The following is a 25237-nucleotide window of genomic DNA, read 5'->3' on the forward strand; positions in this document are numbered from 1 at the left end:
AGCTGCTGAGAGCAGGGCCTGGGCTGCCACTTTCTCGCTTCCTGAATGAAGGACTACACACGTCTCTCTTCCCTAGGATCCATGCTGAAGGAAAAGGCCTCTAAGACACGGGGCAGAGGGGCAGCTGTCCTGCTGTGGTGGGCACCTGTCTTCCAGCTTGCCCGACTCTGGGACTAGTCCTGCAGCCTGTCCTGACACAGATGTAGCCCGAAGCCTGATATTCTGCCTCCAGAGCTGCCCAAAGACCAGCACCAAGCCCTTGACTGGTAACACAACCTGACGGTACCATGTCCCGGTGATGGGTGGGGGGACTTATTTCATCTGGCTCAGTCAGGCACAGAGTTGTTTATTTCAACTCTCTTTGGCTCTCAGTTCACTTGGCGAGAAACAGAAATGGAGCCATGACTTCTGAAACAAAAAGAATCTTGTCTCAATTGCATTTGTATTCAAATGCGCAAAGTAAATTCCAGGGCCTTTCTGAGAGTGTGCCTGAAGTGGGGCCTGCGTGCAAAGGGGGTGCTGATGGCTCTCCATCCCCGAGAGTGGCCAAGATCAAGAATTCAGCCTCAGAACACACCTTTGGCAGCCAATCTGTTAGGCAGCTGCACAGGTGCAGCACCAGCAGGAACCCTGTCCTCCCTGCCTGGTGTGGCCCCTCGCAAAAGCAGCCTGGTGATTAATTACTGTGTCCTGCCATCCAGGACTGTGAGGAGGAGAGTGAATAAACGAGAGGGAATTTTATGTACCTGTGGTGGGCAGGAGACAGGTGAGACTGTTTGCTGCTCTAAGTGAACAGAATGTTTGGAGCTGCATCAGAGGGCACTTGCCATGCCTGCACCTCTGCTGACCCCGTCTGCCGCCAGCACTGGGCGAATGAGGAAAATGGAGCCGGGGGCAGAGCTCCTGTGAGGGCCACTGGGGAGTCCTTGAGCCTCCGCGGCATGGAGACAAGGCAAAGTTTCCAGCCTGGGTCTCCCCTCTTTGTCCGGCAACCCTGCTTCCCAGCAGGCCAGCAGCCTTGGGGAGGTGTCCCACACGGACGACTGGGGCCCCAGGGAGTTGTACTTTCTGCTGGGTCTGGAGATTATGATGTGGCTATCTGAAGCCCCTGAATTTTAGCTCCAGGCATTGTGCCTAGGCTGTGTAGTCTCCCAGGATGAGGTAAAGCGGGAACCACAGGGGCCACAGCAGAGGGTGGCATGTGGCCTCCAACAGAGCCCCCCTCGGAGCCCTCTTGGATGGCTCTAAGCACTGCCCTCAGCTCAGTGACCCCAGCACACTTGGGGATGGACAGGCTGGCAGACAGGGGCCCATGGCTCCAGGCCTCCTGCCCTTGACCTGCGGTCACTTGCCTGCAATGTGGACCGCTTCCCTTCAACATGACCCTCTGTAGGACCCCACTGAAATGCCAACGTGGCTGAGTGCTGGCCAGTCCATCAGGGAGGAGCTTGAGCCCAGTGAGCCCCCAGTGCTGTGCTTCCCACTCTCATGCCACATCTCCCAGTCCCTCAGTCTCCCCAGAGCCTCCGTCTCCACCTCCCCACCCTTCTCCTGAGCCTGCGCTCAAGGTCACTTGCAGCTTCTCAAAGACTCAGCCACCCACTTGGAAGCACTTAACGATCTGATTACAAAAGACGTATGGAAAATATGTTGGTGATACAGGAGACACAGGAGGGGAGGTGAGTTTGGGGGAAGAGCAGGCAGTTTAGTCACACTCAGTGTGTGGTGCCTCTAAGTAATGACCCTTGGACCCCTTGGTCCCCTTGGACCTTAGGGACAACTGAAGACCTGGTGCTGGAAACCTCATGTCTGGAGGCTTGGGTGGGACAAGACCCTCCGCAGGGCACAGTAAATTGAGGGGAGCAGCATACCGGGCTGTCTCAGGCCCTCCATCTGTTTTTGTAAGTCAAGTTTTATTGGAACACAGACACATTCATCTGTTTACATCGTTATCTACAGCTGCCTCACGTTACAATGTCAGAGTTCAATGGCTGTGGCAGACACTGTATGGCTTACAAGGCCTAAGATGCCTACGTCCTGGCCCTCTACAGAGAAAGTATGAGGGGCTGGCAGGGGAAAGGAGCTCACTTTCAAAGAAAATGGAGAACAGGTGGCCAAAGAGGCGGACAGCAAATGAGCGTCTCAAGGAGAGAGAGGTTCAGAGGGCCTGATCTGCAGAGAGGTCAGACTGGATCAAGTTAGGAGTGTTCTCTGGCTATGCCAACTGCAGGGCAAGAGTGACCTGTTGCAGGCCTCAGTTCCTGCACAGGTGTGGGGGAGGTGGGGAGGGTGTGGACAGAGCACAGAGGAAAGCCAGGGGTCAGGATTAAGGCCATGGAGTTGATGAGAAGAGCCAGCCTTTCTGAAGACACTTGGCTAGTTCAGTGGGAGGGGAGAGGGCTGTGGGTCACAGGGTACATGTGTCAATCCCCAAGCCCTTCGATTTCAGACCTAAGCCTTGAACACTTTTCTAAAATATCAGAGACTACTTTCCTACCTTGGTTACAACTGTCCAGCAGCTTCCCAGACTCGGCCCTGCCAGGCCTTGAGTCTCCACCCAGACCCATGGAGATGGGCACTGGCAGATGGAGGATCTCAGAGAGAGGGGAGAGGTAGACCCAGGGCAGAGCCTTGGGGTCGTGCTGCCCTGCTAGTGCCCGAGCCTGGGTCAACTCGCCAGTTCTTTCTCCATCTCTGACCCCTTTTCCACACCAGAATGCAGAAAACAAGTCCACCTTGCCATGCAGCCTTTTCTGACCTGTGGCTCCCAACCCTTCCTCCTGGGGCTGTACTGGCCTCTGGGTTCTCTTTGTGGCCCAAGAGCTCAGACCACCAGGCCTGCCTGGAAGGGGCCAAGGGGTGTGAACCATGCCCTTTCCTCCAGGCCCCAGTCCTCCTGCCTCTACGTGCTATCTCCCAAGGCTGTGCCTACCTTCCCCTACCTCGCACAGCTTGAGCACTGGCCTCCTGGGGTGTGCCATCACGATTCATCACAGTGGTGCCACAGCCAGGCCTGAGGCCCGCCTGTGAATCGGAAAAAAAAAGAAAAAAGAGTGTGAAGTAGCAAACTCATCATATGAGACTCTCACGCTTCCTGAGATGAGCTGATTCCCATTAACAAAACACCTTCATTTTCAGAAAATCCATGTTCACAGCTTGCTCTGTAGAGCCTCCCCCACAAGTTATGATTTATATTTTATTACAAGGTGAAAAGAGACAAAAAGAAATCCTCACAAGGGGGGAGAAAAAAAAAAAAAGCCCACTGACTCTTTACAGCAACTCCCAGGGCATTTGATTTAAAGGGACATTGTCATCTTTAATGTTTTCATCCCAAGGAATTAGAGAGCGCCACTGCGATAATTTAGCAGCTCCTGATTTAAGGGGCAGCCTTCGTGGTCTAGCTTCACTGTATTTCCCTTTTTATGATTCCAGAGAGTATTTTCTGAGAGATAATAATGTTGGGTGATATTTCTCCTTTGTCATGTGGAGGCCTGAGAAGAAAATTACAAGAGATCCTTTCTTCTCCCCTCTGTGAGGCCAGGCTGTGGACTGTGGAGGACCATCACGGCCACCTCACGCCACTCCATCTCCACAAGGCCTGACCCTGCCTTCCCGCGCCCCCAGCGTTGAGAAGGAAAGGCAGGCAGCCATCTTGGCCCTGTGGGGAGCTCTCAGAATGGTCTTCACTGTTCAGCTCCTTCTCTCCCGACCGCCACCCCAGGCAAGGGCCACAAGAGCCTCCCAGAGTCATCTTTCTTTTTGTGTCCTTTTCTGTTCTCTTTTTCATCTGTGTTCAGGTCTTCTACTGTCTCTGGAGTTTCCTAACCCTCACGCTTCCCTATGGGTGTCCACGGGTCGGTCCTCCTCAAACTGACTTTGACCACACCCTCCATGCTTCCCTGGCTTCCTTGACACGCCAAACTCTGTGGCCTGCATGTCTGTGGCAGAGAATGCTCTGTGTTCACCTCAACCAGAATCCATTCCCTCCTGTGGACACAGCTGGATCACATTTCCCAGCTCTCCCTGTGGTTAAGGGAACCAGATGACTGAGTTCTGGCCAGTGGAATGTGTCAGGAGGGATGGGTGCAAGGGCTTTGCTGGGCTCCAAACCCTCTTCTGCAAGCCTCTCTACTCTGTCCATCCCTCTGTATACTGGCCAGATGCAGCATCCAGTAAAGGAATCTGAGGCCCCAGGAGACCCGATTCCCCATGTCACCGTGTGCACAGAAACTAAACACCAATATTGATCTGTTAAAGAACAAACCTTTGCACTAATAAATATTGCACTAAGCCCCTGAGATTCGGGGGTTGTGTGTGACTGCATTTAGCTCCCCAACACATGCCCTTGCTGCTCTCATTCTAATCCCTCCCTCCAGCATCATTTCTTCTCTTTTATTTGTCAATGGCATGAGACACGTTGGCCATATCATATGGTCTGGAGCCTTCCCATCTGTTCTTATGCTTAGGCTGTTGCCTCTGACTGGGATGCCTTTCCCCACTCCCATACCTGCCTGTGAAATCCCATCCGCCCTCCTTTGTGAAGACTTGTAGCATCATTTTGCTTAGCTGCATTACACCCTCCTCTCAGTTTCCATGGCATTCTTTTGGCAACCATCCCACAGCCTTTTGCCTTGTTTTTGCACACATCTTGTTTTCTCATAGCAGAGTGAAATTCTCGGGGCCAGGGACCAAATCTTACTCATGGTCAACCTGTCTGTGTTGGAAGGTACACCATGGTGTCCAGGGTGTTAATTTTGGAGGACATCCCCTGATTTGAGTTTCATCTCTACCACTGTGTACAACTTTTTGATGCCTCAATTCCTCTTCTGTAAAATGGGGATAAAAAGAGACCCTGCCTCAAAGAACCTGCTCTTAGGGAGAGAGGGAAATCCCGTGCATGTGCCACATGCCACCTACTGCCCCTCTTTGCTGCAGTCACCTGCCGACTCTGGGTTATGCCCCACCCCATTTCCTGCGTTGTAACCTATGGTTAATAGTAGTCTCCCCTACCTGCCACCTGTGTTAGCGCCAGGTGATTTAAACACCTAAGTTGCTTATCTGCCAACTCTCCACCTTACAGGCCCTCACTCCATGGCCATATCCTGGAATCCAAACACTGTCATAACAAATAACAGCAGCCTGAAAAGTCATATCTTCAGGGATCCTACTCTCTGATCACCTCCCATCTCTTCTGGTTTATTCTGTCTGGTATCCAGAGTCCAAGAATTCTTCAGCTCCACCAGGAATCTACTGACCAACTGTATGCCTGTCACCTACTGTGATGTTGCTCCCTCCTTACCATGGAATTCCATGGAATTTAAATCACTGGAATGATACTGTTGCACACATCAATTCCTTTACCCCTCTTGACAACCCTCCAGCCCTGGTGAAATCTGTCTGGGTGCTGTCTGCTTATACCCGGGTAGCTGAACATGCTGGGGAAACAGCCACCCTGCTGACTAGTCTCACTTTGGATTCAGGACTAGGACCCTCAAGTGGGTCCGAAAGCTGCCCAGAGATCACACCGCCTCCTCTGCATCTGTCCCTCTTTCACTCTCCTACACAATCGTTCCCGACCTTCTTCTCCCTCCTCAGGCTTCCTCCCCCATCCTCACGCTCAACCATGACCTTGCTTCCTGATTCACTGAGAAAACAGATGTCTGCATATGCACCCACCACACCGACCCACCCATCTCTATCGGCTCACACACTCAGGCTTCTTTCCTGTTAACTGGGTCTGCCGCCTATGCATCTAAGACAATCCCCAACCTGGGCCCTGGATTCCACCTCCCCTCGCCTACTCAAAGAAGTCATCTGGTTGTACTGCCTCTTCCTTCCACAGCCTCAATTTCCCCTTTCTACTTGACTCTGCTCATCCACAGACATGCCAGTTGCCCCTGTGTGTTTGCAAAAGACTTCTTGGCCCTACTATCCTTTTAGCTACTGCCCTATTCTGTACTTTGCTGCAAAACTCCTCAGAAGAGTTATCTTCACTTAGTTTCTCCAGTTCCTCTCTTCCCACTCCATCTTCAACCCAATCCAATGAGACTTTCGTACCCCTCTCCCATCCCATTGCATGGAAAATGCCTTTCAAGTCAAAGACCTCCAAATGACTAATACAGGTCTCTTTTCTTTGTCCTCATCTTAACTGAGCTTTCAGTACTTGGCACAGCTGACTGCTTCCTGACTTACTCTTCTCTTGGCTCCCAGGACATTGCACTTGCCTGGGTTTCCTCCACCACTCTGGCATCTTCCTCTCATTCTTTTTTGGGGCTCCTGCTCCTCTTCCTGACCTCTTCCCATCAGAGGCTCTTAGGGCTCAGTCTTGGCTTCTCTTCTCCATCCACACTCACCTACTCAGTGATCTCATCCAACTCATAGCTTTAAACGCTGTCAGTATGCTAAGGGTTTCCAAGTTTCCATCTCCAGCCTAGACCTCTCCTCATCTATCCAACTGCCTGTTCAACATTGCCACTTGAATGTCTGATAGCATCTCAAACTCAGTATGCCCCCAAGTTAACTCCTGATCTTCCCTCCCAAACCTCTTCCACACATGGTCTGCTCCGTCTCAGTTAATGGCAACTCCATCCTTCCACTCCTCATGCCCAAAACCCTGGAGTCATCCTGGACTCCCTTCTTTTTTAATAACCACATGCAACTCATCAGCAAATCTCTTGGCACCGCCCTTCAGAATACACCCATGATCCAGCTTCTCACCACCATCGTGCCCAATACCTGGATTATTGCAACAGCTTCCTAACTTGTTCACCTGCTCCTACTTTCGCCATGTAACAGTCTTTTCTCAAAACAGCAGTCAAAGTGCTTCCTTTAAAATATAAAGTCAGATCACATCCCTTCTCTACTCGAAGCCCTCCAATAATCTAGTTTTACCCATTGTGAAAACAAAAGTGCTTAGGTCAGGACTTCCGACCCTGCCCCCAGCTTCCCACACCACTCCAACCATCAGACCTATTCTTACCTAGGGGGCTAGGACACATCTTCCCCCAGTGACTGCATGGCGAGTGCCCTCACCCCTTCAACACCTGGCTCACATAGCCCCTCTGGATGAGGCTTTCCCTGGGCTATCGTATTTAATTTTGGCCACCCCTGCCCTGCCCTGCCCTACCCTGCCCTCTGTGTTGCTGTTCTCAAAAGTACTACTCATGTTGTAATCTATGCTTCCATTGTTGTTTATCTGTGTCCTCTCCTTGCAATGCAAGTTCCATGAGGGCAAGAGTTTTTGTCTGTGTTGAAACCTGTTGAATCTCTGCAGCCTAGAACAGCTCCTGCCAGGAAGTATTTGTGTGAATGACTGCGCACTGCCTCCAGGGCTAAGTGCTTTCCACTGGCAGGCCTGCCTTGGGGGCTGGGGCTGGTGGGGACACTGCAGCCTCAGGTGTAGGTTCTGGGGGGGGGGCACCTCTGAGGTCACATGGGCAGGGAGTACCTGCCTACCTTGACGACATCACGAAGTCTTCCAGAGTTCATAATTGCACCCTTTGATGGAAAACATTTTGAAAAAAAGCTCTCTATAAGAGAAAAAAAAGGACGATTTTTCATGCCAAATAGTGTTACCAAAAAAACTGTTTTTGCACAAATGGTATCCTACATGCAGGATCTCAAAGCATTTTGCAAATGTGTATTAATTGGTTATCACAACATCCCTGCCAGACAGAGGAAGAATCAGTCTCCTGAATAAGAAAAGAACACTTGATTTTCATGATTAAATCAGGCACAAAGATGGAATGTGTGAGCCCCAGGGTTCCAGGAACAGAGGAGGGTGCTCCCATATGTCCTGAAGCCAAGGTTCGGTGGGACTCCTGGGTGGCAGGTGGCCTCATCAGATGTGCTGATGGAGTGCTGGAGCCATCATGCATGGGTTGGAATTTTTGGTCTACTGGGTGACTGCAGGCAATTACTTAATCTCTCTGTGTCTCTGGCTCTTCACCTCTAAAATGAGACACAGGGGCTGGGCGCAGTGGCTCACGCCTGTAATCCCTGCACCTTGGGAGGCCCAGGCGGGCGGATCACGATGTCAGGAGATCGAGACCATCCTGGCTAACACCATGAAACCCCATCTCTATAAAAATACAAAAAATTAGCTGGGCGTGGTGGTGGGTGCCAGTAGTCCCAGCTACTCGGGAGGCTGAGGCAGGAGAATGGCGTGAACCTGGGAGGAGGAGCTTACAGTGAGCCGAGATTGCACCAGCCTGGGCGACGAGCGAGACTCCGTCTCAAAACAAAAAAAAAGAGACACATGGTATCTTTTCAAAAGGATGGAATGTCACTAAATGAGATAATATTAAGCTGCTCAACACTCAGTAAATGTTATTAGTAATAACAAATGTCACAGTACACCCACTGGCCACAGCCTCCTGCACCCTGCCTCCTTCATGAGAATCCTGTGCACCTGACTGGCCCCAGCTCCCACAGAAGTCTAGAGTGGGCACATGAAGTCTCAGGAAGAACTTGCCAAATTGGGATTAGGACCCCTGAGGCCTCACTGTAGTTCTTCCTGGACTCTGCTGGGTAGTCCAGATTCTAGAAGCCAGGGTGTTTCTGATGGACTGGGCCTTGTGGGACAGGATGCCAGGTGGGGTGGGCAGCGTCCGGACCAACAGTCCTCCATCCCTCATCTGGACCAGCAGTCCCCTATCCCTAGCCACTGGTACCTGCAAGGCCAACACCTGCCAAGTTTGAGGTACCAAAGAGGTCTCCTGAAACAGATGCTGGTGACCAAGATTGTCTAGAATGACTTGAGATGCAGCATAGCTTGGTAGGTAAGAACATAGGGTTTGAAGCTGAACTCCTGGGTTCAAATCCTGCTCTGTAACTCTCTAGCTGACAGGTGGGCAAGTTACTCTAGCATGGTGCCTCCGGGCCTCATCTATAAAAAGGGAATAATGATAGTTCCTCCCTCATAGATTGTTGCAAGGATTAATGAATTCACTTAGAATAGCTTAGCATCAACTACCAATGCTGTATGATTTCCTGATATTAATGATGTGGCTTCAGAGGCAAGCTCTGCAACACATGGTGAGCCCTGCAATGCTCTGCTCCCGAGGAGTGCGATGCCTCTACGCCAGGTGCTGGGCACGGTGTCTGCCCATCCAGCCAACTCTCCATCGTGGGTGGGCTTCCCCACTGTGGGTCCTGGATTGGTTTTCCAGTAATCAACTTGCAGACAGGATGACAGGGCCAGGCTTGTCGCATCACCATTCTTTTCCCAGGGCCCAGCCCCGAACTTACCTGGGGCAGATGCTAGGCATGAATGAATACATGAGCGCAAATATTCACCTGTTGTTTTGCTTCAATTTGGGGTGTTTCCTTAAACTCCTGCCTACTCAGAGCTGAAGCCCAAGAGCTTCCTAACCTGTTGGTTTTGTGACTTCAAAGACCATGTCTATGACATCTGAGAGCAGGAAACTCAGTCATGGTGCTGATCCATGTGGCACCTGCAGGGGTATCTCAGTTCGCTCTGGAAGCTTACTGTCCTCTGCAGAGAACTGAGGGACAGCCGCTTGCCAGGCCACTCTCCCTGGAAGTGCCCATGGCCTCACAGCATCTTCATCTGAGGATCAGGAACCGGCGCTGGAGACCAGGCGGCCAGTCCCTTTGGTGAGACTGAGGCCCAGGCCAGAGCCCTTATGGTCATGCCATTGTAAGGACTGTACTGCTCCCCTGGGATGTGGGCTACTCCCTGCAGCCTGGGCATCTTGGGAGACATTTTGTTTGTAGACATTACAGAGCTTGTAAGGGCCGGAACCTTCTGAGACACTGTTTTCAAAAGGAACAGGTTGGGTGCAGTCAGTCTAGTCTAACACAGACTTTTTAAAGTCACGCTGCTCAGACTGTGAGGCCTGGGAATATTTCGTCTGCTCAGCTGCCTGGCTAGGGCTGCTTACAGAGGGGCTGGGGCCTGTGGTCTCAAGGGCAGGGATCATAGGTTTGGGCTGAGTCTGGCAAGATCAGTTACCTCTCCTGACTTCAAAGGGAAGTGCACACATGAGTACAAAGGCTCAGGAAGGGCCCACATGGCCAGATGGCCCCAGTTTCTCTCCTTACGTCCATTTAAGGCAGAATAGCATCTGCCTTTAAGGTGCGGCCACTATTGCTCCTTTTCCAAACCCCCACCTTCCTCACAGCTGGCCCTTCTGCCACTGAACATTCCACATTTTCTGTGTTTTGCCAAACTCAGAAGCCCTTAGGTTTACCAGGAAGCTCTGTCCATCGCTTGGTCCCCATTCACAGGACAGTCATTCTGTAAGTGCCCTGAGCGCTCAAGCCTCAAGGGTGTCTGTGGAGGCTCAGGCTGCAGAATGGCCATATCCAGTTGCACCTTGCACCTGCTCTGCTCTCTCTGCACTAGGGGATGTGAGGAAGGAGACACGGTGGCCACATCTCCCACAGGGACAGAGTCTGCTTGTTACCAAGTCCGTTTATTCACTCAGCACTTCCAGGTGTCAGGGGTGGCAGGGCCCTGGGCTAACCTTGCTCTGGAGCTTTCTAGACGCTGAGTTATTTAACCGGTAGTACTTTTAGGCCCAGTTCCCCATCCACCCCTGTTTGTTCTGTCTGAGGCAGCCAGGAGTCGACTCCATTGCCCTTAAATCCCCTACTGTGCCCTGAACATGGAGCAGTGGCCTCCCCAGTTGTAGCCTGGTACAGCTGCTGCCTGGACAGTATTCAGCCTGGGCCTTCCTGCGAGCTCCTCCGAAGGCTGTCAGCCTTCACCAAGGTGTCAGCAAGTTACCCTGAGGGATGGGTGTTCTGAACACCCATGAAAGGCAGGGATGTGGCTTTTGTTTCCAAGCCATCATTTCCCCAATGTTGAACCTGCTGCCAAGCATCAGCACATTTCCAAGCACCATGGCACAGAGGTAGACTACTGAGGGCCAGGACAAACACCAGGGCTGGAGGTGGCTCAGAAGAGGAGCCTCTGGAGGTGCATTTATTTGTGGGAACTGAGAAGGAATGGATATTTGATGGGGTTTGGGTTTGAGAGACAGCAGCCCTCCACGGGACACCTGTTCTGAATAACAGGTCTACTGCTCGGGCCCACTTTCTCTGTGGAGCCGGAGCTTTGTCAGGAGGTTGGAGGTGTCAACTGCTGTGGTTCTGCAGGACAGTAATCCTGCTCTTTTCACACTGTCATCTGAAAGGGACCCAGGTAAAAAGTGTCTGAAAACACCTGTGGCATACGGACTTCATGACTCAGAAAAGATGCCAGTTCAGGGACCCTGCCCTCTGCAGCAGCAGAGGTGAACAGCTCCCAGAGAGGGTCTGCCTGACTGAGCCCACCCTCTGCCCACCCCAGAGTCACACATCATGGGGGAAGACACAAAGACTCCAAAGAGTCCTGGCTGGAGCGGAAGTGCAGCCAGCATCCTGCCAAAGTGCTCAGGTCTGGAACTGTCACACCTGGCTGGGAGTTGGGCTCTGCAGCCCCAACCTCCTTGGGCCTTGGTTTCCTTATTTTTGGAACTCGGAGGTCAGGAGAGGTGCTGCCTGCCAGATGCCTTGCAGTGAGTGCGCAGCCTGCAGTGGTTGCTGGGAAGCAATGGGCTCTGGAGAGCCATTAGCAACTCGCTAGTGGGGGCTCTGTCTGAAGGGGTTTGGGAAGATGAGTAAGCTGAGAGATGCCACTTAGATGGAGAACGTGGGGTGGGCTTGGAGGTACCGCTCCACACACTGCCCATCCCACCACCTGTGGAGGGGGAGAGAGTCCTTTGGGGCCCATTCCCACCCCACCTGGATGCATTTTGCAGTCCCAACAAGTATATAAACAGTTGTTCTGCCTGAAGTAGGTGTCTGATGACAAATTGCCCATGCCATCTGGAGAAGAACAGCTCTCCAAGGGCACAGCTTGCAGGCTGCCCTGGGCGGCTTGCACAGAGGCCCCTTGCACCTTCCCTGGGCAGATCTACAAGGGGAGTGGGCACTGGATGGGACTCTTGCTGCAGTGTTAGAATTCTGGTAGAAGCTCAAAATGGAAAGCCATTACCAAATACCCCCATGCTAAAGAGTGACAGAAAGCCACCTCATGGTGGTGACCAAACTGCTGAGTGCTCCTCAGCTCACCACCCTCCTCAGCCCATAGCCAGGGGAAGATTTGGATTCACCGGGAAGTCTGAGCAGAGGAGAACAAAACTCTTCTCCTGCTTGTACCTGTGCTGAGTCCAGCCTGTAGTTCCACAAACTAGTTATGAGTGTTCGCTTGCCCCAGTCAAAATCAAGATCCCAAGGGTCCAAAGATGCTATCAGCCTTCATATGTAAAGGTAAAAATCTGGGACCTCCAGAACCCCACCAAATCCTGTGTGAGTTAAATGGGAACTCGGGGCTCTGAGCATATGGCCGTTAGGCGTGTCCCCTTCTGCGTAGACTCAGAACATCTGCTCCTCCATCCGCGGGGAAGATCTCCCATTGAGTTATTTCCATGCTGCACTTGCGATAACCTTTCTCTTTCTGCTTATCAAGAACACAAATAAATACCCAGAAAGATCAACTTCCACAGCCACTGCCATCCTCTGACTTCACAGGTCTTTCAAAAAGGGAAATCAGATAAGACTTGGGTGCGAACACTTTACTGCAGAGCACATTTTAATCCCACTCTACCTCTTGCCTTGGGCCTCCTTATGGTATCCAGGGAGTCTCTGGGAGGCATTGGGTAAGGACTTGTCAGATGCTCTGTTATAAAGGGTGCTAAGGGTGGCTTGGCACTGTCCTGTGGGAGGCTAGCTTTGGGGGAAACAGGAGTCCCACCAGGACAGCAGTGAGCAAATGGGAGCACGGTGCCAAACCGAGGGATGACTGCAGGTTCCATGGCCCCTCTGTGCCCCCCAGCCACCGGCTTACAGACCACTGTGTGGAACCATGGTGGGCTGCTCACCTGGTGCGTGCCACATGTGGGCAACAGGATGCCTCGACCATCAAGGGGAACCCTCGGGTCTGTTCTTCCTTCTCTCTGGAAACTGCCACAACAGCTCTGAACATTTTCTCTTTACTACAATTTTTTAAAAGTCCACCATGGTCTTTAATCCCTAGGACAAATGTTTGTCAAGCACCTACTCTTTGCCAGGCTGAATGCCCACCGCATGGAAAGTGCTAGGCTCTTCTTCCCTGCTCTGCTGGCCTTGTCCACCCGCTGGAGCAAGACCCTTGGGCTGGAACCACCCTGCGAGCTCTCAGAGGTCACCCCTACTTTCGCTTTGGCCTTTGGTGCCTCCTGCATTTGTTACTGTGTAGTCCTGCTGCTGTCTTTGCATACACTCATTAGTTCTGTGGCCTCTGCCTATATTTCAACCACCTGGCAACTCTCCTGCTCTCAGCCTGCCTCGGTCCTCAACCCAGAGTGAGGGTGTGGCGAATAGCTGGCATCTGGGTTAGAAGAGGTGCTCCTTAGCCTTTGGGGCTAAAGAGTTGTTCAGGAAGGGCCACGATAAGTAGGGATCAGTATCGCTGATGCTGAGAAAATCTCAGATGGGGCACTGGCCCACCTTCTGGGGGTTTCCAGCTCACTCCTCGTCTGCTGCTTCAGGCAGGCAGTAGTAGCTCAGGTGTCCAATGGCTCTCTCTGCCTATCCAGGGACTGTCTGTCCCCAGGGGGCCACTTTGGTGCTGAGGCTTCTGAGTGCCCCGGCCTTGAGGGTGGCCCACAGCTGTTCACCCAGTCAGTTGCTACGTCCCATGTAAGTGGAGTTCCTCTTACATCCCCACCACTCCCTAACCCTAGGACACAGTTTGTTCCCGTGCACACCACAAGCTGGGCCTCATAGCAGTGGTGGTGGGGTTTTACAGGGTGCTGTCATGGAGCCTGAGAATAGGTGATCAGAGAGGAAGGAAAGAGCAACAAGCTAGAGAACGAGTGATTGTGCCCTAAGCACCTTCCTAGGCTGGTACAACCTCAGGCAAGGTTTACCTTTCAGAAACATGCCAGGGTGGGTCTTCTCCACACCTCGGGACACCTGGTTATCACAAGGTACCTCAGAGCTCACACCACCTACACCCACGCTGAGACAAGGGCAGTGCTGGCAGGCCAAGGAGGCAGCGGGCTGGGGGCCTCCATGTTACCCTCAGTTTGGTTTCTGGCCTCCTGCCTGGAGCCTGGGAGGTAGCCTCGGTCATGCAAAGATCTCCCTTGAGATGCGAACTCTGGATGACTCAGGCATTCACATCCTAAGCCCCGTCAACACTCCAATCCAAGGGAGCAAGCTGAGAAATCGGGAATGTGACCTTCAGTGCTTAATTGCATGTTGAAGTCCTCACAAAAGCTTTGCAAAAACATGGAGATTTATAAGGATAATATGGTGCTATCCTAGTAAAAAGCTGACATTTAAATTGTTCTCATTTTATATCTTTATAATGAAATTCTTTGTTTCCTCTGCAGCCATTTTTGAGTATTTACTAACATTCAGCGAGCTCTCTCCTGCAGGCAAAATTTCAAGCTTCATGATGTCAGGCTGGGCTGTGTGACACATGAACACAAGACTGTAGTGCAGCCCCTGGGGGAGTTCTTACTCCAGGAATAGTGAAGGACAAGGTGTCCAGCCACCCCACTCCTGCCTCTCCCTCCAAGAGGAGGGTTTTAAAAAATCACCAAAGCTTCATATTTTAATGAGTTTTCTTTGCAATTTGTATATAATAGATTTTCAATAACAACCTGTAATTAGTTCATTTTCTGCTATTCAATTGCTCTGCATGGAGGCCATTGACAACTTCCAGCTGGGATCTTTAAAAATGGAAAGTGCTTGAAGACTCAGCTCCAGACAATGACTAGAAAGTGCCGGGTCCCACCATGCAGCTGTTAGAAGTAAACCACTGAGATGGGAAAGGGGCAGTCTGGGTTTGAAACGTCCAAGTGTGGGAGAAGAAGAAACTGCTGCAGGGTGCAATGACAAGCAATCACCAGTTCTGGTTCAGAATCAAGCCCTCTGTGGTGTAATGGGGGGCAGAGATTGTTCCACCCAGAACCCTGATGCATAGATGGAGGCCCCATTCCTGCCACCCCTGTTCCTCATGCAGATGAGGCACTCATCAGACACTTGCCAAGGGGCTCTTGACAACTTTTCCTGCACAGTAGGGGCAGGTGGAGGCAGGCGCAGGCTTCAGGTGTGTTTCTGTCTTTATATAGCAAGGGACGGCCAAAAAGGACAGAGTCCAGACCCCAGGACATCAGGAGGTCTTAGATAACATGTCTAGGTCCTAGGAGGTCTTAGATAACAGCCCTGCTCACATGTCTGTCCCGACAGTCATCACTGGAGGCCTTCAAAGGCCAAGTCCAGGTCTCCAGCTGCTACTCAGTCCCCTCTCCAGCGGCTTGCAGGCTGGTGTACCTGCAGTGATGGGGACTCACCACTCACTGGGCAACTCTGGAGAGGCTGGGGAGGGTCCCCCTCAGAACCGAGCTACGCCGGCCTTCTCCAAGCCCTGGCCTCTGAGTCTGAGTTCTGCCCCCGGGGCCCTAACTGTGGTGGTGGCCTTTCTGCCCTGGGTATTGCCTCCTCCCTCAGGCAAGCCCCTTGTCCCTTGGGATCACATGCTCCCCCGACCTGCCCGGGAAACCTTTTTCCTCACCCTCTGTCTGGTTATCTCTAGCTCGGCGTTGAGGTCTCTGCTCCGATGTCCCTTCCTGACCTCTCTGGGGACAGTTGGTCCTCCTGCACCCAGGACGCTCTCTCTCAGCCCCTACTTTGTTTATTGGGTCATCTTTCTGTTTCCCCACCCCCGCCTCTCTACCCAGGTGGCAAGATCCTCATGGGCAGGGCCTGCTGTGGTCTTGCCCACAGCTGAGTCTCTGCCCAGTGCTTCCCCGAGAGGGAGCTCTCTGTGCGTTTGCTGACCTAATGCTACCTCATCTTCGATGGTTTTCCTCCTCCTACACTTCCCAACCTCAATTCCTGACCCTTTCCTTGTGCTGCTCTCCCTGCTCTGGTCAGGCTCCTCTGAAAGGCTCAGGTTGGTGGCCTGCCCTTTCCATACCACTCCATGCCAAGTGTATGGATGGGAGAGGAGACAGGGCCTGTCCCTCCCTGCCCAGGAGCTCACCCTACTTTCAGAGAGCCTCGGCCTACAGCAGCTTCAGGATGGACCCGCTGGCCTTCCCACAGTGGTCTTCCTTCCACATTTGCCCTCACCTGCAGTGGGGAGCTTGGGCATTTGTGGCCGATGGTTTTGCTCCAGAGGCCTGACCTGCCAGCCTGCCAGGGCCCAGCACGGAAATACAAATCCATATTCTATGCCTATGGATCATTTCCAAGGTATGCAGATTTACACAGCCAGCAAAGCTGACCTCCAGGTGAGGTGGCAGGAGTTGGGCTGGGTGGGGCTGCTGGTCCTGGGCTGCTTGCTGCAGTCAGGGTCTGCTGCATCATGAGGGATGTGGCTGTGGGCCGGCAGGCATGCAGGGCTGAGGAGCGGGCTGAGCACCTGTAGTTGCTGGCAGTGGAGGTAATTATGTAGCCTGCCAGCTGATCAGAGCACTTACTCTGAGGAGGGCTGAATGGCCAGTTAGTGGCCCTGGGGTCAGGACGAGAGCTTTCCAGTGGGAACTGTTTTTATCTTCAATAAGGCATCATTAGCTCATGTGAGAAGCAGGGGCTCCCCTCACACCCAATTGCTCATCCAGTGATTAGGGATGTCTGGACTGGGGATGTCCAGCTGCCCTGCTCCAGCCAGGCTGATGCTTCTCTACCAGGGGCCCCAGCTGTGTGGCCCCAACAAGGCACTTCCTCTGCCCCTGTTTTCTCCAGGCCCCTGGCAGCATGCAGAGACCCTCTGGGATCGCTGGCCACAGCTTCATGTCTGGACTCCTCTGTTTGCCCAAGGTATTTCTCCATGTCCTTCATGCCCTCAATGAGCAACACTGACCAAGGCCTCCCTGGGTGACATACCCCATGCTGCACAGGAGTGCAGGATGAGTGAAGCAGCCTCTATCCTTAGGGAGCCTGCGATCTAAAGGGGGAAGGACAACAATGGCATGGCACAGGGTGATGGGGCACACACAGAAATCTTCATCATCACCCTCACCACCACCATCATTGACTTGGTTAATGTTTGCCTAACACTTACTATAGGCAAAGTCTCATGCTGATCACTTTACATTAAGTAGCTCCTTTAGTCCTGAATAACCCTGTGCATGGTTGTTATTCCCATTTTACAGATAGGAAACTTAAAGCCCAGTTTAACCTCTGGTAGGGAGCTGTCCAAAGTCACACAGTTAGTCGCAGAATAAAGATTCAAAACCAGGTCTAGCTTGGACTCTGGAGTCCAGACTCTTAATGATCAGGCCACAGCCTTGTTAACCGAGGGCTGTGGGCACACAGAGGAAGACGTGTGGGGCTTGGTGGAGGAAAAAGAAATTGAGGAAGACCTCCTGGAGGAGAAGACCATTGAGTTGGGGCTTGAAGTTTAGGGAAATCACTGTGAGGACAGTGAGATTCTCTTCAATGGAGAATGCAGATGTGTTGCAAAGTTTGTTTAAATGCATGAGAAAGTTCTAGAATCAGACACGCCCATTGAATCCTGACTCTGCTACCTGCTGACTACGTAACCTTGGGTTAGCTACTTCTCTGAGTTTCAGTTTCTTCATCTGTGAAATTGGACATAGTGTACAATGCTGACACATGTTAAATGCTGGGTATCACTTTATACAACTGGAGTATGAAGAGCCTATTACTAACCACAGCAATACTGACAAGCAAAGTCATTCAAATGGAACACTGACTGTGAACCCCGTCCTCCAGTGCTGGCCTCAGGAGCTCACATGGCAGTCTTCTTGAAGCCCTCTCTATACACTTGAAGTCAGGACAGCAACCCCACTTCTGTCTCTGGGAGGAGGTGGTGAGATCACCCCTTCTGTCTTCCAATTTTCAATTCCTCCCTTGGCCACTCCAGCTTTAACTGTTTTGTGCCCTTGAGAAAATGAGGGACCAAGGGCAGTGAATCAGTTCTTTGGCCACTTTATTTGCAAATCCTGTGTGGCAAAACCAGTGTCTTCCTTTGGGGTAGGGGGAGTCATTGGCACCTATAGTCTTGGCTTCAGTCAAAACTGAGACCAGCTCATAGGCATTGCTTGCTCTCCAAATTCAAGAGCCGAGTAAATTCAGATAAAATTTTTGATGAACCCCATGCTATTTAAAATCTTGTTACTTACTATCCAAAACTCAGGAATGAAAGGGAGTAGAACAAAGCAATATCCTTGCTATCTAAACTCCTTGTCTGAACTCACCCTATCCAGATAAAGAGCCAGATAGATCTGGGTAGTGAGGATGCTTACGGTTACTTATTTTACCATCCTGCTCAACACAGGGTGGGTGTGAGGATTGGTTGAGATAGTGTGTATGGAAGTCTGGTATGGGGCCAGGCACTATTAGTTCCAGAGGATAGTGGCGTGGTAAGTGAAGCTGCACCATCCTTTCACTTAGCAGCAGAGAAGGTGAAAAAACAGCTGTAAATTCACCAGATGACCATATCATCTGTTTCATAGAGTTGCCCTGGCTGTAGTGGTAGTGCTGCAGATTAAAACACTGTTTTCCTTTCTGCTTGCCTGGAGTTTACACATGTCAGAGGTGAGGAAGGGTGTCTGGCTCCCTGGCATTCAGCACCCCAGGTCCTCCTGACACTCTGCCTGTGTGGTCCCAGGACATTAACATGTGAAGCCCTTTATCCTGCACTGCTAGCTGCTCAAAACCTTCCCATGCATCCAACACATTTGTGGGTTTTGCTCTCACAGGAGTAATTAAAAGGACAACTATTTTCTAAAAAGCAGAAGAAACTTGCAATGAATTTAAAGTGAGAAAAATCCTTGTTTTAGCAATATGTTTTCCCCTGAGCCCAACCTGAGCATTCAGAACAGTGCAAAAACCATGCATTATTGAGAAGCTTTTTAGATGAGCAACTTTGAGGTTAATTTACTGTGATGAACAGACAGGGCCAGCACACACCTTGCTTATGGTGACCCTGGAGCCTGGGTCTCTGCCTTGGCAGGGACAGGTGGCACTACTCCTTGTTGGGGTGGTGGGAGGTGGTGTGGGGAAGGGGAGGCAGAGGGCATGTGCTGGAGAAGGACACTGAGCCTTTAGTTCCTAGATCAGCCTGTGGTTTGGGAAGCCAACACAATGCAAAGAGAACGTTTAGTTGACAAAAGGAAGAAGAGGGGGCACCCTCATATTTCATTCTGGTCCCTGTACAGAGAGAGGCAATTGGGAGCCTTGGCTCCATCTGACAATCAGAAAGAGACTTAACTGACTCCCATGACTAGGTACTGCCTGCCACCCTGGAGGAGAGTCACCTGTTCCTCACAGCCAGGAAGGGGGTGCAGCCCCATCACGAACCAGCTCAGCACAGACAGCCACCAGCTGTGGGACTCCTAGCATCACCCCCCGCCGGCCGCAGACTGTGGCAAGCATAGCCCAGCCAGGGCCAGGCCAGCTGCACGGGAAGACATGATTTAGGAGACCTCTCCCACAAACCTCAAAAACTGATAAATACAACTTCCTTCTCTGGGGAAAACAGCCCCAAACCCAACATCCTTTAGTAAAGTGATTGACTCTGCAATGGTAGGCTACAGAGCTGGAGTTACCCCACAGACCTCACCCTGCCTTACACCCAAGGACACCAGCAAAATAGAGACTAGAAAATAAAATGCTAATGCCTCAACCTCTGCCAGCCCATCAGCTCTAGTTTTTAAAATTAAATCCAGAATGTTGTTGCTGAAATGTTTGAGATATTACTTTCTGGGTTTTAGTGAGATTTCTTTAATGCCCATCGATTGCTGGGTAATAACTTGTACCTATATGTCTCATTTCAATTACCTATTTAAAATTCGCTGAACCATAAATCTATTTCCAGAGCTATGGGAATTTAGTTTAGAGTTCCTGTGACTTTGAAAAACCATTGATCCCCATATGCTCCAAGTGGCTGCATGTCAAGCCTTTATAGTGGGGGTTAACTCATTTTGCGGCTTCCTTAATGGCTGTGAGTTTACGTTTTATTGCATATCTATTATTTGGGCTGGGCTGCGATGAATGGTTTGGCTGTCTGGTTCAAAACAAGTCCAAGGCGACAGCAGAATCTAATTTGTTTTAAAAATGATGATTATAAAGCTTTCCAAATAATAATCCAGGAACGAAGGGAGCTGACACCACATTGCTCTGTATGAGACATGTGGCTGGAGGTCAGGTAATGACGTCCTTCCCTTTCCAGGGTAGCTCATGTTTCTAATGACCTTACTAGGGAAGCTGGAGAGGCCTTCTCTTTCATCACAGGCAATAGGGATGCTTCCATTTCCTTGAGAGCAAAGCCAAGAGCTTGCTGTTTGGCCCCAGACCCATTCATGGGAACTGTGCTCATAAAGCAGAGGCTGCTGTGGTACCAGGCACCAAGATGGTACCCAAGCAGTGCCATTATCTGCTTAATGATGGCATCCTGGGACATTAAGTAATGATGCCCGGTATGCCCTGCAAATCCCTGAAGTCCAGTCTTGGCCTCTGGCTCTAAAAATGCACTGAGCTTTTCCTTCATAACTCCTTTGGTAGAGGGGTCTAGGCTCAGAAAGCGTTTTTGGGAATGTCTTGGAACTATCCCCAGAAAACACGTTGCTGCTTTCCTGACTCGGAGAGCTGCTGTTCCTGTAACCTGCCCTAGCTGCTCGAGCCTACCCTTGTTCATGTTCCATGGAATCATCAAGGAGTCTCAGTGTGGGGAGGCAGGTGGGGAGGATATTGCCAGAAGTAGACTCCGAGGGCAGGAGAGAGGGTCTTGTCTAGTAATATGTAGGTCAATGTTTAACAACCGGCTCGCTAGAGAAGAAAAAATGTCCCCCCTTCCCTTTTTTGGTAGCATCTGTGTGGTGTGAATTTCTATGATGTAAATATTCCCAGTGTGGCCAATTTAACGCCACCAAGTGTTTAACTGCTTGCAAAATTCCTGAAAATTTAACAATGGGCTCTCGTGAACCAGGTTTGGGGAGTTGTGGATACTTCCACACATTCCAAATGTATTTCCAGATGTATTTCTGGAAATAATCTCTTTGGCCCACAAGACAAACACCTCCACAGCAGGATAAGCCTACCAGTCACTCTCACCTTATTATGAACCAGCACAGGCAGGTATGAGTTTGACTAGTGGGCAGGGAGGATGATGATGGGGACCCTGCACAGTCACAGTAAATCAAGCAAAGCCCTGGAACTGGGGGGTGGACTTTGGTACTAAGGATGATATGAACTAGAAAGGCCCCTGAAACCAGGTCAAGCTCATGGACACTTCCCATAGGGAAGAATCATACTTGTTTCTCTCCTCTTATGTCATCCAAGTACCTCTCTATTTGCCACAAGAGCCCTGCTTGCCAACAAATCACAAGGATCCCTCTTCAGGCCTTGTAAAGGTGTGGAATAGCAACAGCCCAAAGAGATGTCACTCTGAAGCAGGAATACTTTGCTGGAAATGGGACTCCAGGTAAAGGTTGGGGTTGAGGGAGGATACCAGGCTCTGTGGCTCAGGGCCCCTGGGGGTGGGGTGGACTTGCACCCACCTCCTGAATGCCAGGGCTTGCGCTTAGGAACTGTGAGCTGGCAGGTCACACCCAAGGGTATATGCATTGCCCACTTTAAGCAGAGCTTGAATATCTTCTAACGTAAGGGGCTTCATCTCTTTTGGGCCAAGGATGTCCCCTCTAGTCTCCAGTGTGGGCCCAGCACTGCCGTTTCCTCTCCCCTCTGCTGACCCCTGCCTGGAGCTACACAGGGCTCTTGTATCTTACATTTCTTGTAAGCCCTGTCCCAGCACCACCTCTGGTTAATGTAATCTCTTGGAAGATCACCTTAGTAAAAGATACAGGTCCTGAAGGCACCCATCCACTTGCATATGCACCAGGCACTCCCTGGAGGGGCACTCAGAGTACCTCCTGTTTTCAAAGAGCACCCACTTTCCCTTCTTCTCCAGGGATCCCCTGCCTCTCTTCACTTTGGACCCTCACTCTCCATTGTCCTTGGGTAGTCACTGCTCCCTGCTGCTGCATGGCCAAGCCTCCAGGCCCTCCTGCAGGGTGTTTTCCTCTAGGCAGGGCTCCCCACATGGCCAGGCCATAGCCTGAGGATAGCCCTAAAATCTGCTTCCTTCTCCTTCAGTCACAGAACCCCCAAGGGGGTGCTCACAGTGCCCTCACGGCTATGCTTCAATTACAGTCCTGGCCCCTCAAAGAGCGAGAAAAGTCTTTATTCAAAAGGAACAGGGCAAGCCCTCTCTGGCCCCATCCACTCTCCATTTAGTCTTTTCTTAAAGCTCAAGCTTGTTGCAAAACAAATTCAACAGCGTTTCTCTGTATAAGAAACCAACCTGGGAGACAACTGAGGACAGACTCCAGGCACCCAACAGCATTTTGGTGCAGGAGCACCTGCGGAAATAAGCCCTTTTCCCACTAGGACCCAACTTACGGAAGGCCATGTAGAACTCGCGGAGAGTCAGGGAACTGTCACTGTTGTAGTCGTCAAATCGGAGGAGGTCACCTGGTGAGCAACCAAGTAAGTCTTCATCCAGGTCCTGCTTCTTCAGCACATGCTGCGGGGTGAGGAGGAGAACAAGGCCAGAGTCAGGTGAGTTTAGAGTCATGGGCATTGATGAAAATGACTCAGGCCAAGAGGGAATCCAGGGACAGTTCAGTGGGCCTTGAGGGGTACCTGAAGTTCTTTGGTTTTGTCTTGTCTGACTCCTTCATTTTATGGATGAGAAAATGGGCTCAGAGAGGGAATGTGGCTTCCCCAGGTTCACACAGTGCTTAGGGCAGAGTCTACACTAGAGCTCAGGTGTGTCTTTTCCCTGTCTAGGCAGACAGACTACAGTCTGAGACGGGAATCCTTGAGGCCACCTGCTCTACTGCTGTGTGCTATAGATGGGGAGACAGGAGAGAAAAGGCCCCATCAGATAAACCCAGCAAACCGTGGCTGAACTCAGCATGGGGACAGAGGCCCGCCAGCTTCCAGCTGCGTAGAGCTGGAGGTCACTGCTGCATCATGCACCCACCCACCACCTATCAGCCCTTACCCATGGCAGGCAGTGCTGCCTGGACACAGCACACTCCCAGACCCCTCCGCTCCATCCACCTAGACCTGAGACCTTCGCCCCTGCCTGCCCTGTCCTGCCCGGGACACAGATGTCCACCTTTGTGACTCTGGCACGGAGGCCACGGATGATATAGGCTCTCGTAAACTCCCCTCCAGCTGTGGTCTGAGCCGTAGGACACAGAGGCCTGCCCAGCATGATCAGCCACATGTCCCGGGGTAACTAAGGGTAGAAATTCTAGGCACCCTCACTCAGCTGGAGCTACAGCCAGAGGCCAGTGTGCTCAGAACTGAAGGTCTTGCAGGGAAAATGCTCAGAAGGAAATCTCAGAAGAAAGAAAATGATTTTGTTTTATTTTGGTGCGGGGGGAGGGAGGCAGAGGCATTTTCTCTTTATTTAACATTCTCAGCTTGGTCTGCTGTATTAAAGGCAATTTAATGTGATAATGTTAAAAAAATGACCCTTCACCAAGCAAGTAAGAGTGTTCGATAAAAGGGAGATCAACCATAACGCCTGAGATCAATCTTCTGAAGATGGAAATTTCCCTTTGTCTATTTCTGCATTGGAAATTGATTAACTTTTTATAGGACTGACGAGTTTTTCCCCAGCACCTTTGATTCAGTGTCAAGGAAAGGCCCACTTTAGCCAGGCTCTGCTTGGCAGATTTATGAAATAGACTTTAACTATATTTAAATTTTAAAGAGGAAATCATCGTCCAATTACCACACTTCTTAATGGCTTCAGGTGCCTTAGGCCACATATCTGCCAGGTTAGAACGAAGTGCCTGGTAAGGTTCTATTTCCCTGGAGCTGTGTGGGCCTGGATACCAAGATCTCACAGCAGCTTCTGTTAAAGACAAGCTGATGCCACCTGCCCTCGGTGCTCCCTGCTTGGTAGTTTGAGGAATTGCCAGGTGCTTCTTCCTGCAGGTAGCTGTAACTGTCAGTACCTGGGATTTTCCCAGAGCAGCCTGAGTTACCTGTAGGTCCCTGGACCTGCCCCTCAGGGTCTTAGCCAGAGCTGAGGCCTAGTGCTGATGGAGGTGGTGACATGCTGGCAGGGTGGTTGCCCTGGGGGCCATGGGCAGCAAGCCTCCTGGGATACAGGCCTTGAATGGGCTTGCATGAGCTGCTCAGGTATGGGTGAGCAGAGCAGAGTCATCTGAGATTCCCAATGTGCTTCCTGGAAGCAGGCTCAGGACTGCCTGGAACAGAGGACCTACATTCCAAAGCTTCTGGTGGCTGCTCCTTACTAGGGTTCTGTGGGTACTTCCTGTCTCTACAGACCTTCAAGGAACCATGTGGTGCCTCTTGGTGGGAGCCATTCTCCCCAGGGAGATTCCGAGTGCTCTGAGGAGAGCAGGTGCATGCATGTCAGCCTGCCAGGGTTTTATCTCAGTTCTATCATGTCCCAGGCAGTGAACAACTCAGGCAAGTTGTCTGATTTCTTAGAGCCTCAGTTTCCTCATCTGAAAATATCTGTGAAGTGGGATAATAGTAGTCTCCTCCTTACAGCAGAGGATGGTCAAAAGATTTAAGGAGGAAATAATAATAATGATGATGATGATGGCAACAATACTGATGACTCTCTCTATTGAAGCACACCATGTGGCCAGGCACGGTGGCTCACACCTGTAATCCCAGCACTTTGAAAGGCCAAGGTGGGCGGATCATCTGAGGTCAGGAGTTTGAGACCAGCCTGGCAAATATGGTGAAACCACATCTCTACTAAAAATGCACAAATTAGCTGTGTGTGGTGGTGTAAGCCTGTAATTCCAGCTACTTGGGGAGGCAGAGGCTGCAATGAGCCAAGATTGCACTACTGCACTCCAGCCTGGGTAACAGAGTGAGACCATGTCTGAAAAAAAAAAAAGAAAAAAAAGAAAGAAACATACCACATGCCAGGTACCACTCTAAGGCATTCACTGTCTTAGCTCATTTAACCCTCATGATGACCCTGTGAGGTTCACAGATGAACACAGAGGCACAGCAAAATGACATTGTCTCCCACAGTCCACTAGCTCATACATGCTGGAGGCAGCACTTCACCTTAGGCAGTTTGACTCTAAAGTCTGCATTCGTTGCCACTATCCTACATAATAACGAACCCTTCTGAGTTTATTAATCACAGGTCAAGGGCCTAGCTCAATGTCAAGCACATGGCTCAATGAATGCTAGGGCA

General features: G+C 51.1%; 1 protein-coding gene across 1 annotated transcript in view; it reads right to left on the minus strand.

Moving 5' to 3' along the window:
* The window catches only part of FSTL4 (follistatin-like 4), a 662587-nt gene that overhangs the window by 95651 nt on the left and 541699 nt on the right, over positions 1 to 25237 (minus strand). Inside the window, exon 6 of the mRNA XM_011951100.1 lies at positions 22432 to 22555. Within this exon, the coding sequence (XP_011806490.1) occupies positions 22432 to 22555 (124 nt within the window). The remainder of the gene's footprint in view (positions 1 to 22431; positions 22556 to 25237) is intronic.

This window comes from Colobus angolensis, unplaced genomic scaffold, assembly GCF_000951035.1.
Source record: "Colobus angolensis palliatus isolate OR3802 unplaced genomic scaffold, Cang.pa_1.0 Scaffold314, whole genome shotgun sequence".
In the NCBI taxonomy this organism is placed as follows: domain Eukaryota; kingdom Metazoa; phylum Chordata; class Mammalia; order Primates; family Cercopithecidae; genus Colobus; species Colobus angolensis.